Here is a 17,546-nt window from a genome sequence, read left to right on the forward strand (position 1 = left end):
TATTTATAGCATTGGGTACTAGGACAAGTCTGTGGAAATTTGTTTCATTTGAATGAACTGTTATCTTAGTTTGACTTTCATTATATAACTGTGATTAATGTGTCTTATTTGCTCTCACCTTGTAGTAAAGTTTTATTTTCCTCAGTTAATTGTCTGTCATTATATAACTGTGATTAATGTGTCTTATTTGCTCTCACCTTGTAGTAAAGTTTTATTTTCCTCAGTTAATTGTCAAAGTCAATACAAGTATTATAAGTAGGAAAGAGATAAGAATGCACTGATATTTATCAGCCCAGTAGCACAAAGTTACATTGATAATCTCATTTATTGCTGAGATACATGAAAAGTCTGAGCATGAGCATAGCCAGTCTTTACTTCATTGGTTTGTTAGGTTGTAAACTGGTAAATGTATGATCCTTAAGTTATGCCGTTAGACTTTTGGTTAACTCTAAATTTATCAATTAGATCTGGATGACTTTAGCTTTCTGAGCTTGGTTTTTAAACCATATATGCAACGAAATTGCTTGTCAGTGTATGACTATATTTATATATATATATTTTTTTTTAAGTGTTCAAACTTGCATTTTTATGCAGTTCTGAGGAGCCTTGTCTGTAAACAGCCCATTTGTAGATTTTTTTGTAGACTTTTTCTGCCACCCTAAAGAATGTTTTATTTCTTGAGAATGCAAGTCAACCAAGTCTTGTTTCTGTAATGACTTTTCTATCTGATAATTTTTTATTGTGTACTTCTGTTGCTATAAGGTTATGAAAGGATCAGAACAACAAACAGTTAAGAATGGTTTTAGAAAAAGTTAAAAGGCAAAATTTACATACCATTGGATATAACAGGTAGTAAAGTATTTATTTCAGTATAAAGTAAAAAAAGTGTTGGGAGAATTATGGTTTTTCCAGATAATGCTTAGATGTAGCTTCTACAAAGAAGAATAAAAAAATTAGTTTGTTTGAAGACTTTAGAACAAATCACATGTAGTATTCAAAAATACTTTTAATATTTCTTTTGCCATAAACTAGAATGGCATCATTCTAATTTCAAATGGGCAGGATTTTGCTGTGAACCAATATAAAAGTTCTAAATGTTTCCCTTGCAGCAGTAATGATATATGACTTTACTAGCATTTGTAAGTCATTCTCACAAAGAGCATTTTACCATCTGTATATAAATGAGTTACTTCAAGATGATATCTCATGACAGCAGAATATCTAAAAAATAGTATAACATTATTGATTTATATTTGTTTTAAAATGGTCTTTCAGTATTTATGTTTAAAAACACTTAATGTAACCATGCAATCTTGTGTGAAGGCTTAATTGTAATTTATTTTGTTATAACAAGTGGTAAATGTTTTTTCAAACCAAGGTAAATTTTCATTGTGCAATCTGATATTATGAATAAGCAGTGTATCATTCTGGAGATATTGTATTGACTTAAGGGTTGTATATTTTTTATTGTATTAGAATTAATTAGTGTTAGTACTTTGTTGCAAAGTAGAGTGGAAGGTAATTATATTTCAGCTCAGTTGTGGAAAGAATGTGATTGGCTTTAATATACAAGTTTTTTATTTTCCAATAGTCTTGAACTTTTACAGATATGATACAGCATGAGCAGACATTTTTACTTTGGTCTTCCTTGTATAAGATGTAATTGTTTTCTTTACTTCTTTGTCCTATATTTTAAGAAGAATAAGTGTAATAATTTGTTTTTAAATAGTAATTATCTATATACATATATAAAATATTATAATTGAAATGTGACTGTATATTACAAAATACTAGTCCACTTAAACACAGCCAAGACAGGGAAGACTATAGGTCAATTTTCTATTACTGGATATGTAACATGAGTGCAAGTGCACTGCATAAATGCAAGTTGTGTAAAGTTAGATAGATGTGACTGGGAAGCCAGTATAATAAAAAAATAATAAATATATATATAAGTATATAGCATTATGAAACTTAAACTACTTGGACTAAAAATTTGTATTTTCATGCTATAATACGTAGTCGTTCTAGGATCAAGAAAAGTATGTTATATTTATTTCCTACTTTTTTTACGATAGTTACAAGGTTGGTCGAGTAACAGACCCCTCATAGTTAGAGTATATAAAATAACATAGAATATAAAGTCTCACTGAAAACAAACATTTGAAATGTGTTGAGGAGACTTTAGAGATAATCCAAGTAATATTTGAGGTTTTGGAGACAAAGAAAATTTATTTGTAATCATAACATGAAATCACTTTGCAATCAGACTAGTAACAAAACCAACTTGATAGTTTTACAAACAAATGTTTAATAAAATTATTTCATTAAAAATCTGATTTTTGTGAAGGTACACATGCCATATCAAAAGTTACATTGCAAATACTTAATGTGTGTTAATGTATAGGCAAATTTGTGTATATTATACTGAGCTCATCATGAAAGTTTAAGTATGTTTGTTTTCTTTAGGGATATTCAACTACAAGACAAGTGGAAACAAGCAAATATGTTTGTACACTCTAATTAGTCGCACATTAAAACTGTATATTTATATTGCAGGAGGTCTTAGGCTACAAAATAGACATGCAGATGACACAGTACATTGTTGCTGTTTTGGAATACATATCTGCAGACATACTTAAGGTAAGTTGTATGAGTTAGATATTAGATTATGAATTGAGATTATTATTATTTGGTAACTGTTATAATTTATTTATGAATCTGAACTTTCAGGTACTTAGATTTAACTTAATGTGTACATTATTTACAAATATTGGTATTTTTTATGCTTTTCGTCAAGCTATGAAAAGAAAATAATCAACTCCATAGAATAATATAGCTGTTCAAAAGGTAATAGACTGCAATTTCCAATGTAGGTGAAGTGCATTACATGTATAAGAATTGTCCCATTATACACAGAACATTGTGTAGCTCATACTTCTGATCGTTAATTAGAGGGATGAGAATACATTGGTGTGTAATGATATAGTCCTGAAACAGCAGAGTGCTTGACTCTGGGAGAAATCTTAATTTACAGGAGTTAATAAGTTGTTTCGAGTAACTTAGACTAAAGATGATTGTTCTTTTACTACAATGTATTATAGAATGAAAATTTAATTGTAAATATAAAAGTGGATTTGAATTAACCTCATTGAGTTAGTATTTAACTTTATTTACAAGACATCTGGATTTTCAATTAAAAACAAACATTACTAGACTTAGGCTGTTAACATTTGTACAATAAGATATTTCTCTGAACTAGTGTCCCTGCTGTTATAGCAGCTAAATATGTTCTTGTGAAACAGCCTGTAGAACGTTAACTTACCATGTACAGTGTTGCATGCATTGCTTATGTGCTACCACATACATTAATTTTGATCTAAGTATGTGTGCAAAATGTGTGGGTGTATATAGTTTATTTCCAGCTGTATTATATGCAGGTACATGAATAATTTACTGTGTATACATTTTTCATATGTTTATTTTTACTTAACATTTTTGAAACTACTAGAAATATACAAGTTGAGTGCACATGCTTTCTAGGACTTGGTGTTTTTAAATTGCACATTTGTGGTCTATGGTTATAGTAACATTAAAGATAATTTGATAGTCAGTATCAAAGACAAGGGAAGTTCAACTATTTTCTATTTGCTAAAATATTGTTGCTATTTCACTTATATTTCTGTGATATATTTGGCTTAACAGTTTAAATTTTGAATATTAGTATTAAAAGATAATTTCTTTTATTTTTGATTAGCTTTTGTAGTTTATCACAAATTTTAAGTTTCCATTAAAATACATGATAATTAGTTAAAGATCTTTGAATTAAGGTGAAGTTCTACTTCATTACCAGATTTATATTACATGTAAACTTATGGTATATAGTGCAGTCATAAAAGGTGTTTCTTTCACCTGCAGCTCTAACCATCTTAGAGCTTAACACTTCAATCTACAGTACACGAGGCTTTTGTCATTCTCTTTCAGTGTTGTTGCCACTGGTTACAAAAGTGTGTGCGCGTGTAATAGGCTTTTGTACTTTTTGTTAAATTGCTTGCTACTCCTGTTTAACAACTGTTTTTAGTCTTCAGTTAAATTCACTTTTTCAGATGGTTTTGTGTACTAGTATAAGTATTGTACAGTTTTAAAAGCTTACCATTAAATTCTTTAATCATATTCAAGTAGAAGTAAGGGAAGCAAATCATCCTACCTATCAATTTCTTTCAAAAGAACTGATATATTTAGGTTATAGAATCAATGAAAGCATGACCATGGAGTTATAAACTTTTGATTTTTGACATTAGTGCCCTGTGATGTCCATTACAATTAAAACCTTAACTTTCTCTAGCTTGATACAAGACTTTGAGAACATAAAAATGTTACATTAGCTTTAGTCATTTTCAATTATAAATAAGAATCTATTAAATAAAACAAAAGGTGGTGAAAATTTATTTAAAAAACAACAATTACAATTAAAATGGGAAAGTATATCAGAATTAGAGGAATGAAGATGAAGTGTACTATTTGGCAATGATGCATTTTGACTTTAAATTCTACAACTGAATTAGAAACTCAGAAAAGTTTTTCTTATGTTTGGATTCTTAAAATTAAGATTCAGTTATTACTTTAGATAAATACACTCATCAATAGAGGACAATTAAAATATAAAAATTTCAGGTTACTGAAACAATTGTGGCTGTAGGTTTCTATATACATGGATGAGCAAATTATAAGTAATTGAATACTATTGGTCATTATTTTTGTAAAATTTGTCAACTCTTATAAAACTGAAACTATAGCATCTAGTAGTTTTTAATTTGTATTATAAAATTGAGATTAGGAAAACATGCAAGCTCAGGAAATCATTTTAACTAAAAAAGACAGTACTCTGTAACCAGGGTGAGTTGGAAAGCTGGACCTTTCCTTTTCAGAGGTTGTTTACCCCTAAAGAAGAAAGGTCCCTCCTTTGAAACACGTGTTATAGGGTATCATATTATTGTAAAATTTAGGTGCTTTGTAATGATTATTAACCTTTTAGATATTAAAATTTATCTGTATGAGATTTCCAAAGGACAAATCAAATATAATGGTAAAATCTACATCATTTTAATTCAGGTTAATGAAAGCCAAAGATTTGCACCTAAATGTTCTAAAAATAAATTGCATATAAATTTGCTGAATGATGATTTTAATCAACTAAATATCTTGTTAAAATGTGTGAAGTTTAAAGGTTCTATGTATTTATTTTGTGAGTCCAGAAAGGACTAAAAATTTCAAAGAGAACTGTTATATTTTTAAATAAAATAATCTTTTGTTTAAATCCTTTGCTCGTTAATCTGTCGCCTTTGATTTACTGAGGGAGCAAATTACTATTTATATTTTTGACATTTCTGTGTTTCTGAAAGTAGTATGTTGAAATATCTAGTAAAGCTTTTATCTTTCACTATGCCAAAAAACATTATTGCTGTACAGACAATTTGCATTTATTGAAGTGTTTGTGTTAAATTATGTCTGTTTGAAAACTACAGAGGAAGATATCTAAGCTTAGTTAGATTTAGTGATTAGAGTAAATAAAGTAAAAAATATTTTGGGGCTTAGGTCTTTATTTATTGAATAATGTTTTTAGGTTTATCATATTGAAACAATAGCATTAGTAACTAAATTGTATAACTGTCTACCGAATTATTTCTTACAGAAACTGTAATATGTTTTTAAAAAAAATTTGTTTATCAGTTTGTTTGATTCACATAACATCAATCAGGGATTACTGTGCCAGTTTGGAAACCAAAACAATGATGGCGATTTTAGCAATTTTCCAAGCATGAATATTATTATCATTGACATTTTTGTCAAAATATTTGTTTTAAATGTACCAATGAAGCTGTAGTTGAAACAATGAAAATAGTTTTTCTGTTGTCTTTGCAGGTAGAATAACCTAAAACAATACTGACACAAAGGACTTTGTAAAACCACCAGTGTGTGGATTTTCTAAATATCCATTCACTGTAGTTTTGATTTCATTGGTTAAATGTGTTTTATATATCAAAAAACAGCTGCGTACCCTCCTTCATATATCATATTTTTAAGCCAGGATGTGCAAAATTATTTTTGGACATGGAGACATCACCACTAAAGATTTATGAAGTGGTTTGTCAGTTTACCATGAGAAGGTTATAAACACATGTTGAAAACAAAAAGATATTAAGGAAACTGAATAGATCGAGTATATTTGTGATTGATGTGGTTGTTCTTTCAAGCTGTTATTCAAAAATTATAAATAAACTCAATGAGTCTCCTCATTTGTAATCAAAGATGCAACTTAACCAAGTCAATTCAACATAGTTTGTTATTTATGTTGATAATTATATAATTGTTTTTAGGTTAACAAAGTTATAATAAATAATCTCAATTTTAAATTTAGTAACAAAATTAGTACAGTAAAAGTGAAGACATTATAATAGTTTACTTTCTTTAGTAAATTAACATACGAATCTTTGTTTTTATGCAATTTATTCATATTTGTTTTTCAGTTGGCAGGAAACTATGTGAAAAACATTCGTCACTCAGAAATTACCTGTCAAGATGTGAAAGTTGCAATGTGTGCAGATAAGGTATGAGATGAAATTATTTAAGAGATAAGGTATGAGGTGACATATTTTAACAGATAAGATATGAGATTAACGTATTTAATAGAATTGTTTTGATTTTTTTAACTTTTAAAATAATACTGATAAGTAGTGAAATAGTTGAATAAAACTTGCTGTTTGTGATGTCTGTCTAAATAATGAACCAAGATAGTGGATCATAATAGGGATTGCCTATCTGTTCTCTTTATTTTTATTATGGTTCTGCCAGCCTAAAGCAAAAACTTCTGCAATTATTACAGTTAAACCTCAGGAGTATTACTAAATGGATCATTATGTATTGTGTATGATACTTTTTAAGTTATTTCCTTATTTTTCTTAAGCTCAAAAAATCATAATTCTAGTGTAAGTGATATCATCATTACTTCTTGAAGTTAATTTTTAACTGATATCTGGTGTTCCTTTAAGAAGCTTAAGTACAGGGTGAAAAAGGAATTACCAGTCAATAATATATAAACATTAAATGACTGCAACATGTAGTTACTCATTGCTTTGTACATTATACAATTGGTGTTTTTATAAAACCAACCACTGTATTATGTAACAAGTGAAGGAATTAAAAAAACAACAAAAAACAGCACACATAATATTACATTTTATTATACATATTAATGATGTTATTCTTTTAAAAGATTTGAAGGTTTATTTAAAGTGATGTTTTAAATGTATGTGTTTGACTTGAAAAGGCTGCTTAGTCCATGGTGATATATACCAATTGTTATGCATTATGCATGTAGAATTTAGTAACACAGAAACTATAAATTCTCACTATTTTCTCAAACAGTTCTTCATAAGAATCTTCAGCTCCAGGTTAAATCTTCACATTTGAAACTAATGCAGTTGAATAGTCAATAACTACAGCAAATCATCATATAAGCTAGTCTCCAACATCATCTCTCTTTGAGTCATACTTTAAAAGCATCAGGTTCAATTTTTAGTATTAGATAGCAGTCATGGTGATTGCAAATCCTAAGTGTTGAATTATAATCCACACCAGCTGATTGCAGATTTTAGAGTAGTTGTCATTGAAAGTGATTATCAGGAATGACAAAAATGCAACCAGGAGATGGTGAAAGTGATGATGCTTCTTGTGGAAAGTGAGGTAGAAAGTGATTAATATATATTTGATTTTATTGTTGGCTTGTCTCAAAAATAGTATGTTACACTAAGCATGGGGAATAACTCTACATAAAATGATGTTTCAGGTGTTGATGGACATGTTTTATAAAGATGAAGATGTTTCCTTAAGCATGGAAGAGGAGCCTAGTAGAAGAACATCATTAACACATGATGAAGTGATCAAAGACTTGATTCACGAGGAAAAACAATACATCCGTGACCTAAGCATGATCATCAAAGTTTTTAGAGATTCTCTGACTCCTATTGTCCCTACAAAAAAAGTAATGGTAGTATTTATTTTTAATATAAAATATACTCTTCTTTTAAAAGGTGGCTTATGTTCCTATAATTACATCTATAGTTGCTTTGCTTTATTTGTAAAATTGTGAACAGAAGCATCTGAAACTTTATTTACAGGTGAATGTAATAAAGAATTGGAGTAAAAATTTGCCACTTTCACTTACTTGCATTATCATTGTACTGATTGGTTACTTAGTAGAACCCCTACTTAATTCAGGTTAAGCCACCATTCACTTCAAAAATGACATCATGGCATAAAGTACACATGGTTCTGGAAAATTTGTTAATTTGTAGGATTATGGTCTTTCACTGGTTCACAGAGGAATGAGTTGGCAAACATAGTGTAATAAGGATAAGGTGTGGTGATTAATTCTGTTGCAACAGGCAACATTTACTGCACATTTCACAAGTGTGATGTACATTCAGAATTGTTGTTGTTTCTTAAGTTGTACCAATTAGTATAGCATAAAATCTTAGCTAATAATCCACATTTTTAGTAGTATACAAGTTTTAAGTTCTTAATATTATAAGGCAATATTTTAAAAATCCTTAATTTCTTTTAGTGTAACACGTTTTTCTTTACGTATCTCCTCTTCTCTATTTTATCCATTACCCCTTCAATTAGTACAAAATTCAACAAAAATTACTCACTATGAAACTCTTATAGGTCAAACTATAAATGTGTTTAGCTTTCAATTCTGTTTTCGGCTTGGCATGGCCAAGTGTGTCAAGGCGTGTGACTCGTAATCTGAGGGTCACAGGTTTGCATCCCCATCGCGCTAAACATGCTTGCCCTTTCAGCCGTGGGGCATTATAATGTTATGGTCAATCCCACTATTTATTGGTAAAAGAGTAGCCCAAGAGTTGGTGGTGGGTGGTGATGACTAGTTGCCTTTCCTCTAGTCTTACACTGCTAAATTAGGGTTGGCTAGCACAGAAATCCCTCGAGTAGCTTTGTGCAAAATTCAAAAACAAACAAAACAATCAATTCTATTTGGTTACAGAGTCATTGAATAAAAAAATCAAACCTCTCTTGTCATATCCACCTTTCACATCCTCTCTTTCAGCTTTCTTAATAGTTCTTTTTATATTATTTTTCACAAATAGAAAGCCAGGGTTTTCATCCACCCATTGGTGTGTTATATGACTTTGTTTTCTGAATAGAGACTTGTTAATTTCACTGTTGGTATAAGCATGTTCTCACAAGAAAGATAATGACTTTCTTAGCTGATTTTGTAACTGTACTTGTTGGATAGTTAGAAAGCCAGAAAAATTGTAATAGTTAGAGAAGATTATATAATTTTTGTAGGTTAATTTTCTATGTTCTTTGGTGCATTATGTAATTAAATAAAAAATTAGTGCATTACTACCATTAATATAAAAAAAGAATGTTTATTCTTTATTTATTATTATAAAAGAAACTAAAATGTGAGAATATGGATCTCTTTAGGTTAGGTGAAATGAATAATGCAAGAAAATGTCTCATGAGGCATCCATGCAAGCAGCTTGTTAATGTAATTCTATAGTGTAATATGAGCTCCACATTACGCAGTTATTTATAACTTATAATGGCATGAATAATGTTTCAAAAGGCAATACAATAATATAATTTAATTATAAACAGATGTATACTGTTACACATTTAAAGCTACCTAAGATGAATGTAGTTGTATGTTACAATCTGGAATCATTCCAGAAAGAGAAAAAGGTGATTTAAATTTATTTTATTGTTTTGTTGTTGTTGGTCATTACATGGTCATTCTGACTAACCAACTATGTAAAAGAGTTGTGAAGAGAAAATAATAGATAAAATAGTTTTACTGAAAACAAACATTTGAAATGTATTTAAGCAGTTTTGGAAATTACAGAAAGTTTGAGATGAGTAAAAGTATTTTTAATCTTAACAGGAAAATCACTTTACACACAGACTATTCAAAACAAATAATTGATATATTCATGGACAAATCTTTTTTTAGTTTATTTAAAATACTTTACAAAAAATCTGATTTTTTGTATGTGAAAGACTGCTAAATTTTTTAAGATATACACACTATATCAGTAGTTAATAGTATCAAATCTATAAAGACTGAGTACAAAGAAGTTGCATGACTGGTTCAAATTGACTAAGCTCATGCTGAGAGATGTAAATGTATAAAAAAAATTGACTGAAGTCACTGTTTTTCACTAAATCTGTACTAGACAATAAAAAAAGTGAAATATTTCATTATTGTTTTGGATGAACCATTATTTAGTTGTTTAATAATTCAATATTATGGGGTAGACATGTTTAGTAACAAATTTGAGTGTCCTTTAAAGTCTATTTGACCTAAAGGAACCAAAAGACACAACTTACTAAGTCTGTGCTTTCTTGTTTAGATGCAATATAGTTTTGGGACTGGTTGTTGACTGCAGTGTAATAGTGATTATAATGTTAATTGTAAGGTAAATTGTAAATAGTTATATTTATGAGGCCCAACATGGCTAGGTGGGTTAAGGCATTCAGCTCATAATCCGAGGGTTGCAGGTTCGAATTCCTATTGCATCAAACATGCTCGCCCTTTCATTTGTAGGGGCACTATAGTGTGGTGGTCAATTGTACTATTCGTTGGTAAAATAGTAGCCCAAGAGTGTGGAGGTGGGTGGTGGTGATTAGCTGCCTTCCTTCTGGTCTTACACTGCAAAATAAGAGATGGCTAGTGCAGATAGCCCTCATGTAGCTTTGTGCAAAATTAAAAAAAATAAACAATCTTGTATTTATGAAGAAATTAGTTAGTATGTATGTAATTTTATTTCTGTTTAATATTTTCAAGTCTTTTTGTCTCTTCATTTGGTCAGTTATTATTGGTTTGTAGCAACAGTTCTTAGTAACAGATTTATTTCATAACATGTGGTATTAATGTTAGGCTAATTATGGTTGTTTTTGAAAGTTATTCAAAAACGTGGATTTTTATAATAATGCTTTTAGTAGAGAGGTGCTCATGTCATATTCATATGAAAGTCCAATGGATCCTTGCATCTGTTGTCTTTCAAGTTACATACGTATCTGTATTTATAAACTTATGCAATAACTTGACAAAGCACATAACCAGTCTGTTTTGTACCTGCAAATTAAGCTCTATAGATATATGGGTGAGGTCCAAAAATGGAAAATGAGAGTAGATTCAAATTATTTGTTGCTTCAAAAAGACATTTATCAAATTGATATTCTTTATACCAACTCTTGTGTTTCAGGATCTGGACACTATTTTCAGCAACATCACTGAGATTTATGATGTCTCTGTCAATTTACTTGGGTTATTTGAAGATGCTGTGGAGATGTCAGATGAAAGGAGGAGTCCTGCTATTGGTTCATGCTTTGAAGAAATGGCAGAGGTCAGTGAAGTTAATGTTTGAAGAATTAAGATAAATTATTTATGAAACTTTATTCCCCTCTATGCATAAACTTATATTTCGATCTTACTGTTTTAGAAGTTCAGACATATATTTTTATTACTGTTAAATAATTAATCTTTCATTTTTGTGTTCACTTTCATTGCAAAATTACAGTTTACTCACTTCAAATGTGTCAATAGTAAATTTAATCTTGCAACTCTTATAATTGGGGTTTGATTCCTCACAGTAGACATAGCACAAATTATCCATTGTGTAGTTTTTGTGTTAATAAAAACAACAAAAGTACTTAACTTAGGACAAAATTAAAATTACATTATTTCATATAGAAGACAAAGTATTGCAATTTGCTAAGGATTGACCATGTGACCATTTTTATTTGTATAGAGTTTTAATATTATAACCTTTAAAATGGTACATGTATCTTCTTAAAATTTGGAAGACTTTTAGTAACTATTACAAGTCATTTTAAAGAAAATGAGTTTTCACTGAAGTATTTTTCAGTAAAGATTTGTCCATGTTGTACTGAACATTTTTGTTGTTTTTTTACCTGTCCAAATGCAAAATGATTTTTGTGTTGAGATTAAAAATATTTTTATTCATCCTCAAACTCTCAGATGTCAGTTATGTAATCTCTTAAACACATTTGAAATTTTCTTCAGTAAAATTGTATATTTTGTTAGTTACTTTCTCCATTCAAACTTAATAAAGGTTGGCCAATTAGAATAACCTTCTAATTATAAAAAACACAACATGAACTAAATCTAAATTACCCTTATTTCTTTCTAGAGGGACTTCAGATTGTAACATAGAGCTCATATCTTTATCATAAATACCTTTAAATTCATAACAGTATACATCTATTTATACTTAAATTTTATTGTTTTATTGTCTTTTGAAACATGTCTAACTACTATTCACGTCATTATAAGTTGTAACCCACTTGGGGAATATGCAGTTCACATTACATTACCAAATTATTCTTTATAAAGTATCCAAACAAACAACAAGAGATAAAATATTTACTTAGGCCTTCTTTTTATTTGCTATCAAGTGGTCAATAACACTTAACCCTACTATTTTATACTTATTGTAGTAGTGCACTAAATTTTTATTTAGTATAATAATGCACAAGAAAATAGAGTAATAGCATGCAAAAAGTGCAGAATGTCCCATAACTATCACAATTTTTCTTTGAAAAATATTTCATTAAAAAAATCTGATTTATTGTGTATAAAATACTTCTAATCTGTACTAAAATTCTACCAAATTTTTTGAAGATACAGATGCTGTATCTAAAGTTATAGTGCAAATAGTAATATATGCAAATGTGTAGATGAATTTGTGTATATTATACTGAGCCTCTCATGGAAAGGTTAAACAGAAGAGAGGACAAATCCTGAAAGAGAGGACATGACAAGTGGGTGTGGCAAGAAGGGCCTGATTTTCTATTTGATTGCTTTATAACCAAACAGAATAAATAAAATTGGAACCTATGACAATTATGCTTTATCTGAGCAATGAAAATATTATAATAAATAATTTACAATACATTTTTACTTCTTGGAGAGGTGATAAATAAATTAGAAAAGAATTCTTATAGAAAAAATAACATTTATCACACTAGGGAAAATTCAGTATCTTTTTTGAGTGTTTCCTTATAGAATTATGAATGTAAAACATATATTATTAGCTATGAGTTTATGCTATACTAATTGGTATAACATGAACAGAAAGGTTTTAATGATGAGAAACCCATTTGAAGTAAAAACGTATATCAGGACAGCTGGTCGAAACTTTGTTCTCTGCTTTATTTTGATTAAAATGTGAATACCAATACCAGCCATCCTGAGATACATTTTTATGAACAAAAAGTGTTTTAATTAAATTTTGAATGTAACTCGCCAAAATCCTCTTAACATGTACAGTATAGGATGCTCTTGGATAGAGGGGTAGTTACTGCTGAAAAGTTGCTAGACATTTTCTTCACAAGGCTAAGGGGAGACTGTTGTGAAGAGAGTGATGAGATTTCATATAAAGTAAACAAACTAGATTAATGATTTGTGACAAACTTGTTCAGTTGCAATATCTTCATGTAACTTTTTTTTCTGGTTAATGGATTGTTGTATAATTTTGTGACAGGTGAGGATTTTCGCATTTCTTACAGTTTTGAGATTTTACTTTATGTATCAGGAACTATTTTGTTTATGAAATGCCATATTTGATATAATTAATATTAGGGTTTGAAGCTGAATAAATGTGTTATTATAATAAAAATACCATTTACCTCTTTTTTTTTTTTGATAGATGTTTCTTCAAAGAGTTAAGATTTTTAGTACTGGATTTAGTTTTATAATGTGTAAAAGTAATAATTATTAAACATGATGCTAAGCAATATTTGCTAATTGCTAATCAAATTAAGCACTGATTAGCAGTTTCTTCTAATCAAACCCACCAAACTATTTACTCTATTGATTTATAGTAAATATTGTCTCTATAGATTATTGTTTTGTTACCTGTATTTCTTAGGAATATTTTATATTTTATTTTTTTGTATCTGTTATAAATGAAACATTTCTATATAACAACTTCATACACAAACTAACTCTCTCTCTCTCTCTAAAGACAGAAGTGACTAAATATTTATCAACAGGTTGTGAAAATTAACCGACTTGAAGGCTTGAGAAAGCTAGCACAGGAAGATAAGAGTAATAAAATATAAAGGGATTTTAGAGTTCAGTTTTTATATTTATTTATTACACACAGTACCATTTAGTATCCCCTTGTTGTAGATTCCTGTACGTGGTGAGGGAACCTCTCAGGGAAGGTTCTGTTCTTTCAGTTTACTTCCTCTGGGATCTAAACATCTACCCATGTGTTTGCCGTGTGTGGCAACCCGTGAAGGAAAGGAGAGGATCCTGGTGGTTGAGGGGTCCAACCCTAGCACACCACTTTGGCTTTGAATTACTGTAGATGGGCAGCCTTGGGGTGGCCTCCATTAGGTCAATTTACTGGTCTACTCGGGCTTGGGTCAACCCAAGTACCAGTGTTGGATGTTCTCAACATGTGTTGTGGACATTGTGCCTGATGCTGGTGTTTGGATATAGTGCTCACGAAACCCTGGCGTTGCTGCTGTGTCCTTGTTTGACATTGTAGTGCATCTCCTCATAGGGCTCCTTAGTGGGTGGGGTCAGTGGGCACTGAAATTTCCTTTTCTTTATTATAGATACTCCAATTTAAAATCTTAATAAAATAGTGAAAAAACAGTCTATAGGTAAACGACCATGTTTTGAAGATACTGAACAGCAATCCTCACCATCTGTACCACCTCTTGTACCTCATTTCAATATATTGCATTCACTTTCAGAAAAACCTTTAAGACAAATGTCTCCCTTTTTTATTCATAAGGGACTAGAGGAACTTGCTGGCTCTCCAAAGTCAGTAAAGAAGGTTCGATCTGGTGACATATTTGTGGAAACATCTACATCTCAACATCCTGAACTCCTCTTGCATTCAAAGGTAATTGGGGATATACCTATTGAGGTTACACCTCATGCTACTTTGAATTCATCACGAGGAGGTATTGTTGAGAGGGATTTGAAGAACATCCCAGAGTCAGAGGTTCTCGCTGGTTTCTCCACCCAAGGAGTTTCTGCAGTGAGGTGTGTATCTTCACTTGCAAAGATGGATTTGTTGTGTCGACCAACGTCCGCATTCTGACATTTATGTCACCACGCTTGCCTGCCACCATCAAGGCAGGTTATTTTAATTGCAGAGTATGGCCATACATTCCAAACCCTCTCTGATGTTTCCAGTGTCAACTGTTTGGTCACTCAAAGACGTCATGTTGTGGTTCCTTGATGTGTGCTCCTTGCAGTGGCAAGGACCATGATGCCTATGAGTGTGAAATGGACCCTCATTGCATCAAATGCAATGGCTCTCACCTGTCCTACTTTTGTTCTTGCCATAAATGGTTGGAAGAAAAAGAGGTGCAGCATTTGAAAACAATTCATAATATTACTTCTCCTCAAGTTTAAAAATTGCTGTCCACCACCTCATCTCGGACGTATGCTGCTGCACTTCATTCCACAACTATAGTGGGAGTGCAGACAGATCTCTCTGTGTCTCCAAAAGAATCGTTCTCAAATAAAATGAAAAGTCATTTGACCCGCATGGTTAAAAAAGTTGATGAATAAACTTCAACACCTATCTCTGTCCCTTATATACATTCCATCAAACCCCAAGATCCACATCCTTTGGTTCCAGGTACAGGCATTTCCTTGGATACATCTTCTTCTCCCACCCTGAGATGTCAAACAGTTATTTGTTTATGTCCTCAGTCTCTGGAATCCCCTTCCAACAGTAAAGACCTGCCCAATTGACCCAGGGCAGAATCCATGGAGGTCGATAGACCATCCTTGAATAAGGACAGTAAGGAAAAAAGACAAGGTCATAAACAGAAGGGTTTTCCACCCAATTTGCCTCCACATAAAAAAAATGGCCATCCTGATACAATGGAACTGTCGAGGTTTATTTTCTAATCTGGATGGCATCAAAACACTGATTGCTTCCTACCATTTTGTTTGTCTTTTCTTACAGGAAACATTTCTGAAACCTGCCGATATAGTCACCTTTCTACAGTTTTCTTTATACAGAAATGACGGGTTGTGTAATGGACGAGTGCATGGAGGGGTGGCACTGTTGGTTGATCAGTATGTGCCCACCCTGTCTTTGTCATTTGACACACCCTAGGAGGCCATAGCCATCTGTGTTTCCTTGGGTCATACCATCACTGTTTGTTCTCTCTATAAGACCACTGAACATTCTCTGTGTCCTCTCGATCGGTAAAGATATATTGTGCTGTTATTCGATTGAAAGCCGACTATGGATCACTGGTCTATGGCTCTGCCAGACCATTGGCCTTAAAGATGCTGAATCCCATTCATCATCAAGGACTTCGCCTCTGCACTGGGGCTTTCCGAACTTCCCCAGTTCAGAGCTTATACATAAAGTTCCATGAACCTTCTTTGCACCTCTGCTGTTTGCAACTGTCTTTACTGTATGCCTCGAAACTTCATTCCTTACCAAAGCATCCCATCTGGGTTGTGTTTTCCTTCCTCGGTGGGCCATGCTGTTTCAGACCAGACTGTCTGCCATTGCTCCTTTTGACCTTGGTATCCAGGTGCAGTTAGATGAATAGGGTCTGTCCTTGGATAACATTGCTGTATCTCTGGTCAGCCCATCCCACCATAACTTCTTACAGCCCCCAGTTGTGACCTATCTTTAAGTAGACACTCCTAACTGGAAATACTGTCTGCTATTTGCCGAACATCTTTCGAACCATCCTTCCATTCCTATTTATACAGGTGGTTGGAAATCAGGTGACTGTGTGGGCTCTGCCATGGTTTGTTGTGGGGACGGTGGTTGCATGCAGAATCCCCTCTACAGCTTCTATGTTCACTGCTGAACTGTATGCCATTTCTATTTTCCTGGATCACATAGAAGCTAAGCAGTACTCAAACTGCACTATTTATACTGACTTGCTTAGTTCTCTACTGGCCCTGAATTTGCTTCACATTGGTTTACACCCTGTTCTTGCCGATATTCAAAACCGACTGGTGCATTTCTCTTTAACATCTACTTCTAACCAGTTTTTTGGATACCAGGCCATATTGGTATTTTCGGGAACAAGCTCGCCAACAATGCAGCTAAGTCTATTTGGTCTGGTACTATCACTGCTGTGCCTGTCCCATACATGGACTATAATCCTGTATTCAAGGCTCAGCTCCATGCCAGCTGGCAGTCAACTTGGAGTGAGCAACTCAAAAACAAGCTTTTCAAAATAAAACCCTGTATTGGACTTTGGCAGTCTTGCTTCCGTAGGAATCAGAAAGAGGAAGTAGTTCTAACTAGACTATGCATTGGTCACAGTTTTTTAACTCATCATTTTCTTTTATTTGGAACTGATGCACTAGTCTGTAGTTTGTGTAACACTCAAATCACTGTAAGCCACATTTTACTTTCTTGTCATCGTTACGACTCTCAACAACAGCACCATTTTAAGCACGTTCTGTCCATAATGTTAGACAGTGTTAT

The 17,546-nt window shown here is 31.8% G+C and overlaps 1 protein-coding gene across 3 annotated transcripts in view; it reads left to right on the plus strand.

The window, feature by feature from the left end:
* The window catches only part of Sos (Son of sevenless guanine nucleotide exchange factor), a 109,486-nt gene that overhangs the window by 34,644 nt on the left and 57,296 nt on the right, over nucleotides 1-17,546 (plus strand). For all 3 annotated transcript variants that reach the window (XM_076497905.1, XM_076497904.1, XM_076497906.1), the window contains exons 4-7: nucleotides 2,560-2,643; nucleotides 6,528-6,608; nucleotides 7,847-8,041; nucleotides 11,292-11,432. In XM_076497905.1, coding sequence (XP_076354020.1) covers nucleotides 2,560-2,643; nucleotides 6,528-6,608; nucleotides 7,847-8,041; nucleotides 11,292-11,432 — 501 coding nt within the window. The remainder of the gene's footprint in view (nucleotides 1-2,559; nucleotides 2,644-6,527; nucleotides 6,609-7,846; nucleotides 8,042-11,291; nucleotides 11,433-17,546) is intronic.

The sequence above is a fragment of the Tachypleus tridentatus genome, chromosome 4, assembly GCF_004210375.1.
Source record: "Tachypleus tridentatus isolate NWPU-2018 chromosome 4, ASM421037v1, whole genome shotgun sequence".
NCBI lineage: Eukaryota > Metazoa > Arthropoda > Merostomata > Xiphosura > Limulidae > Tachypleus > Tachypleus tridentatus.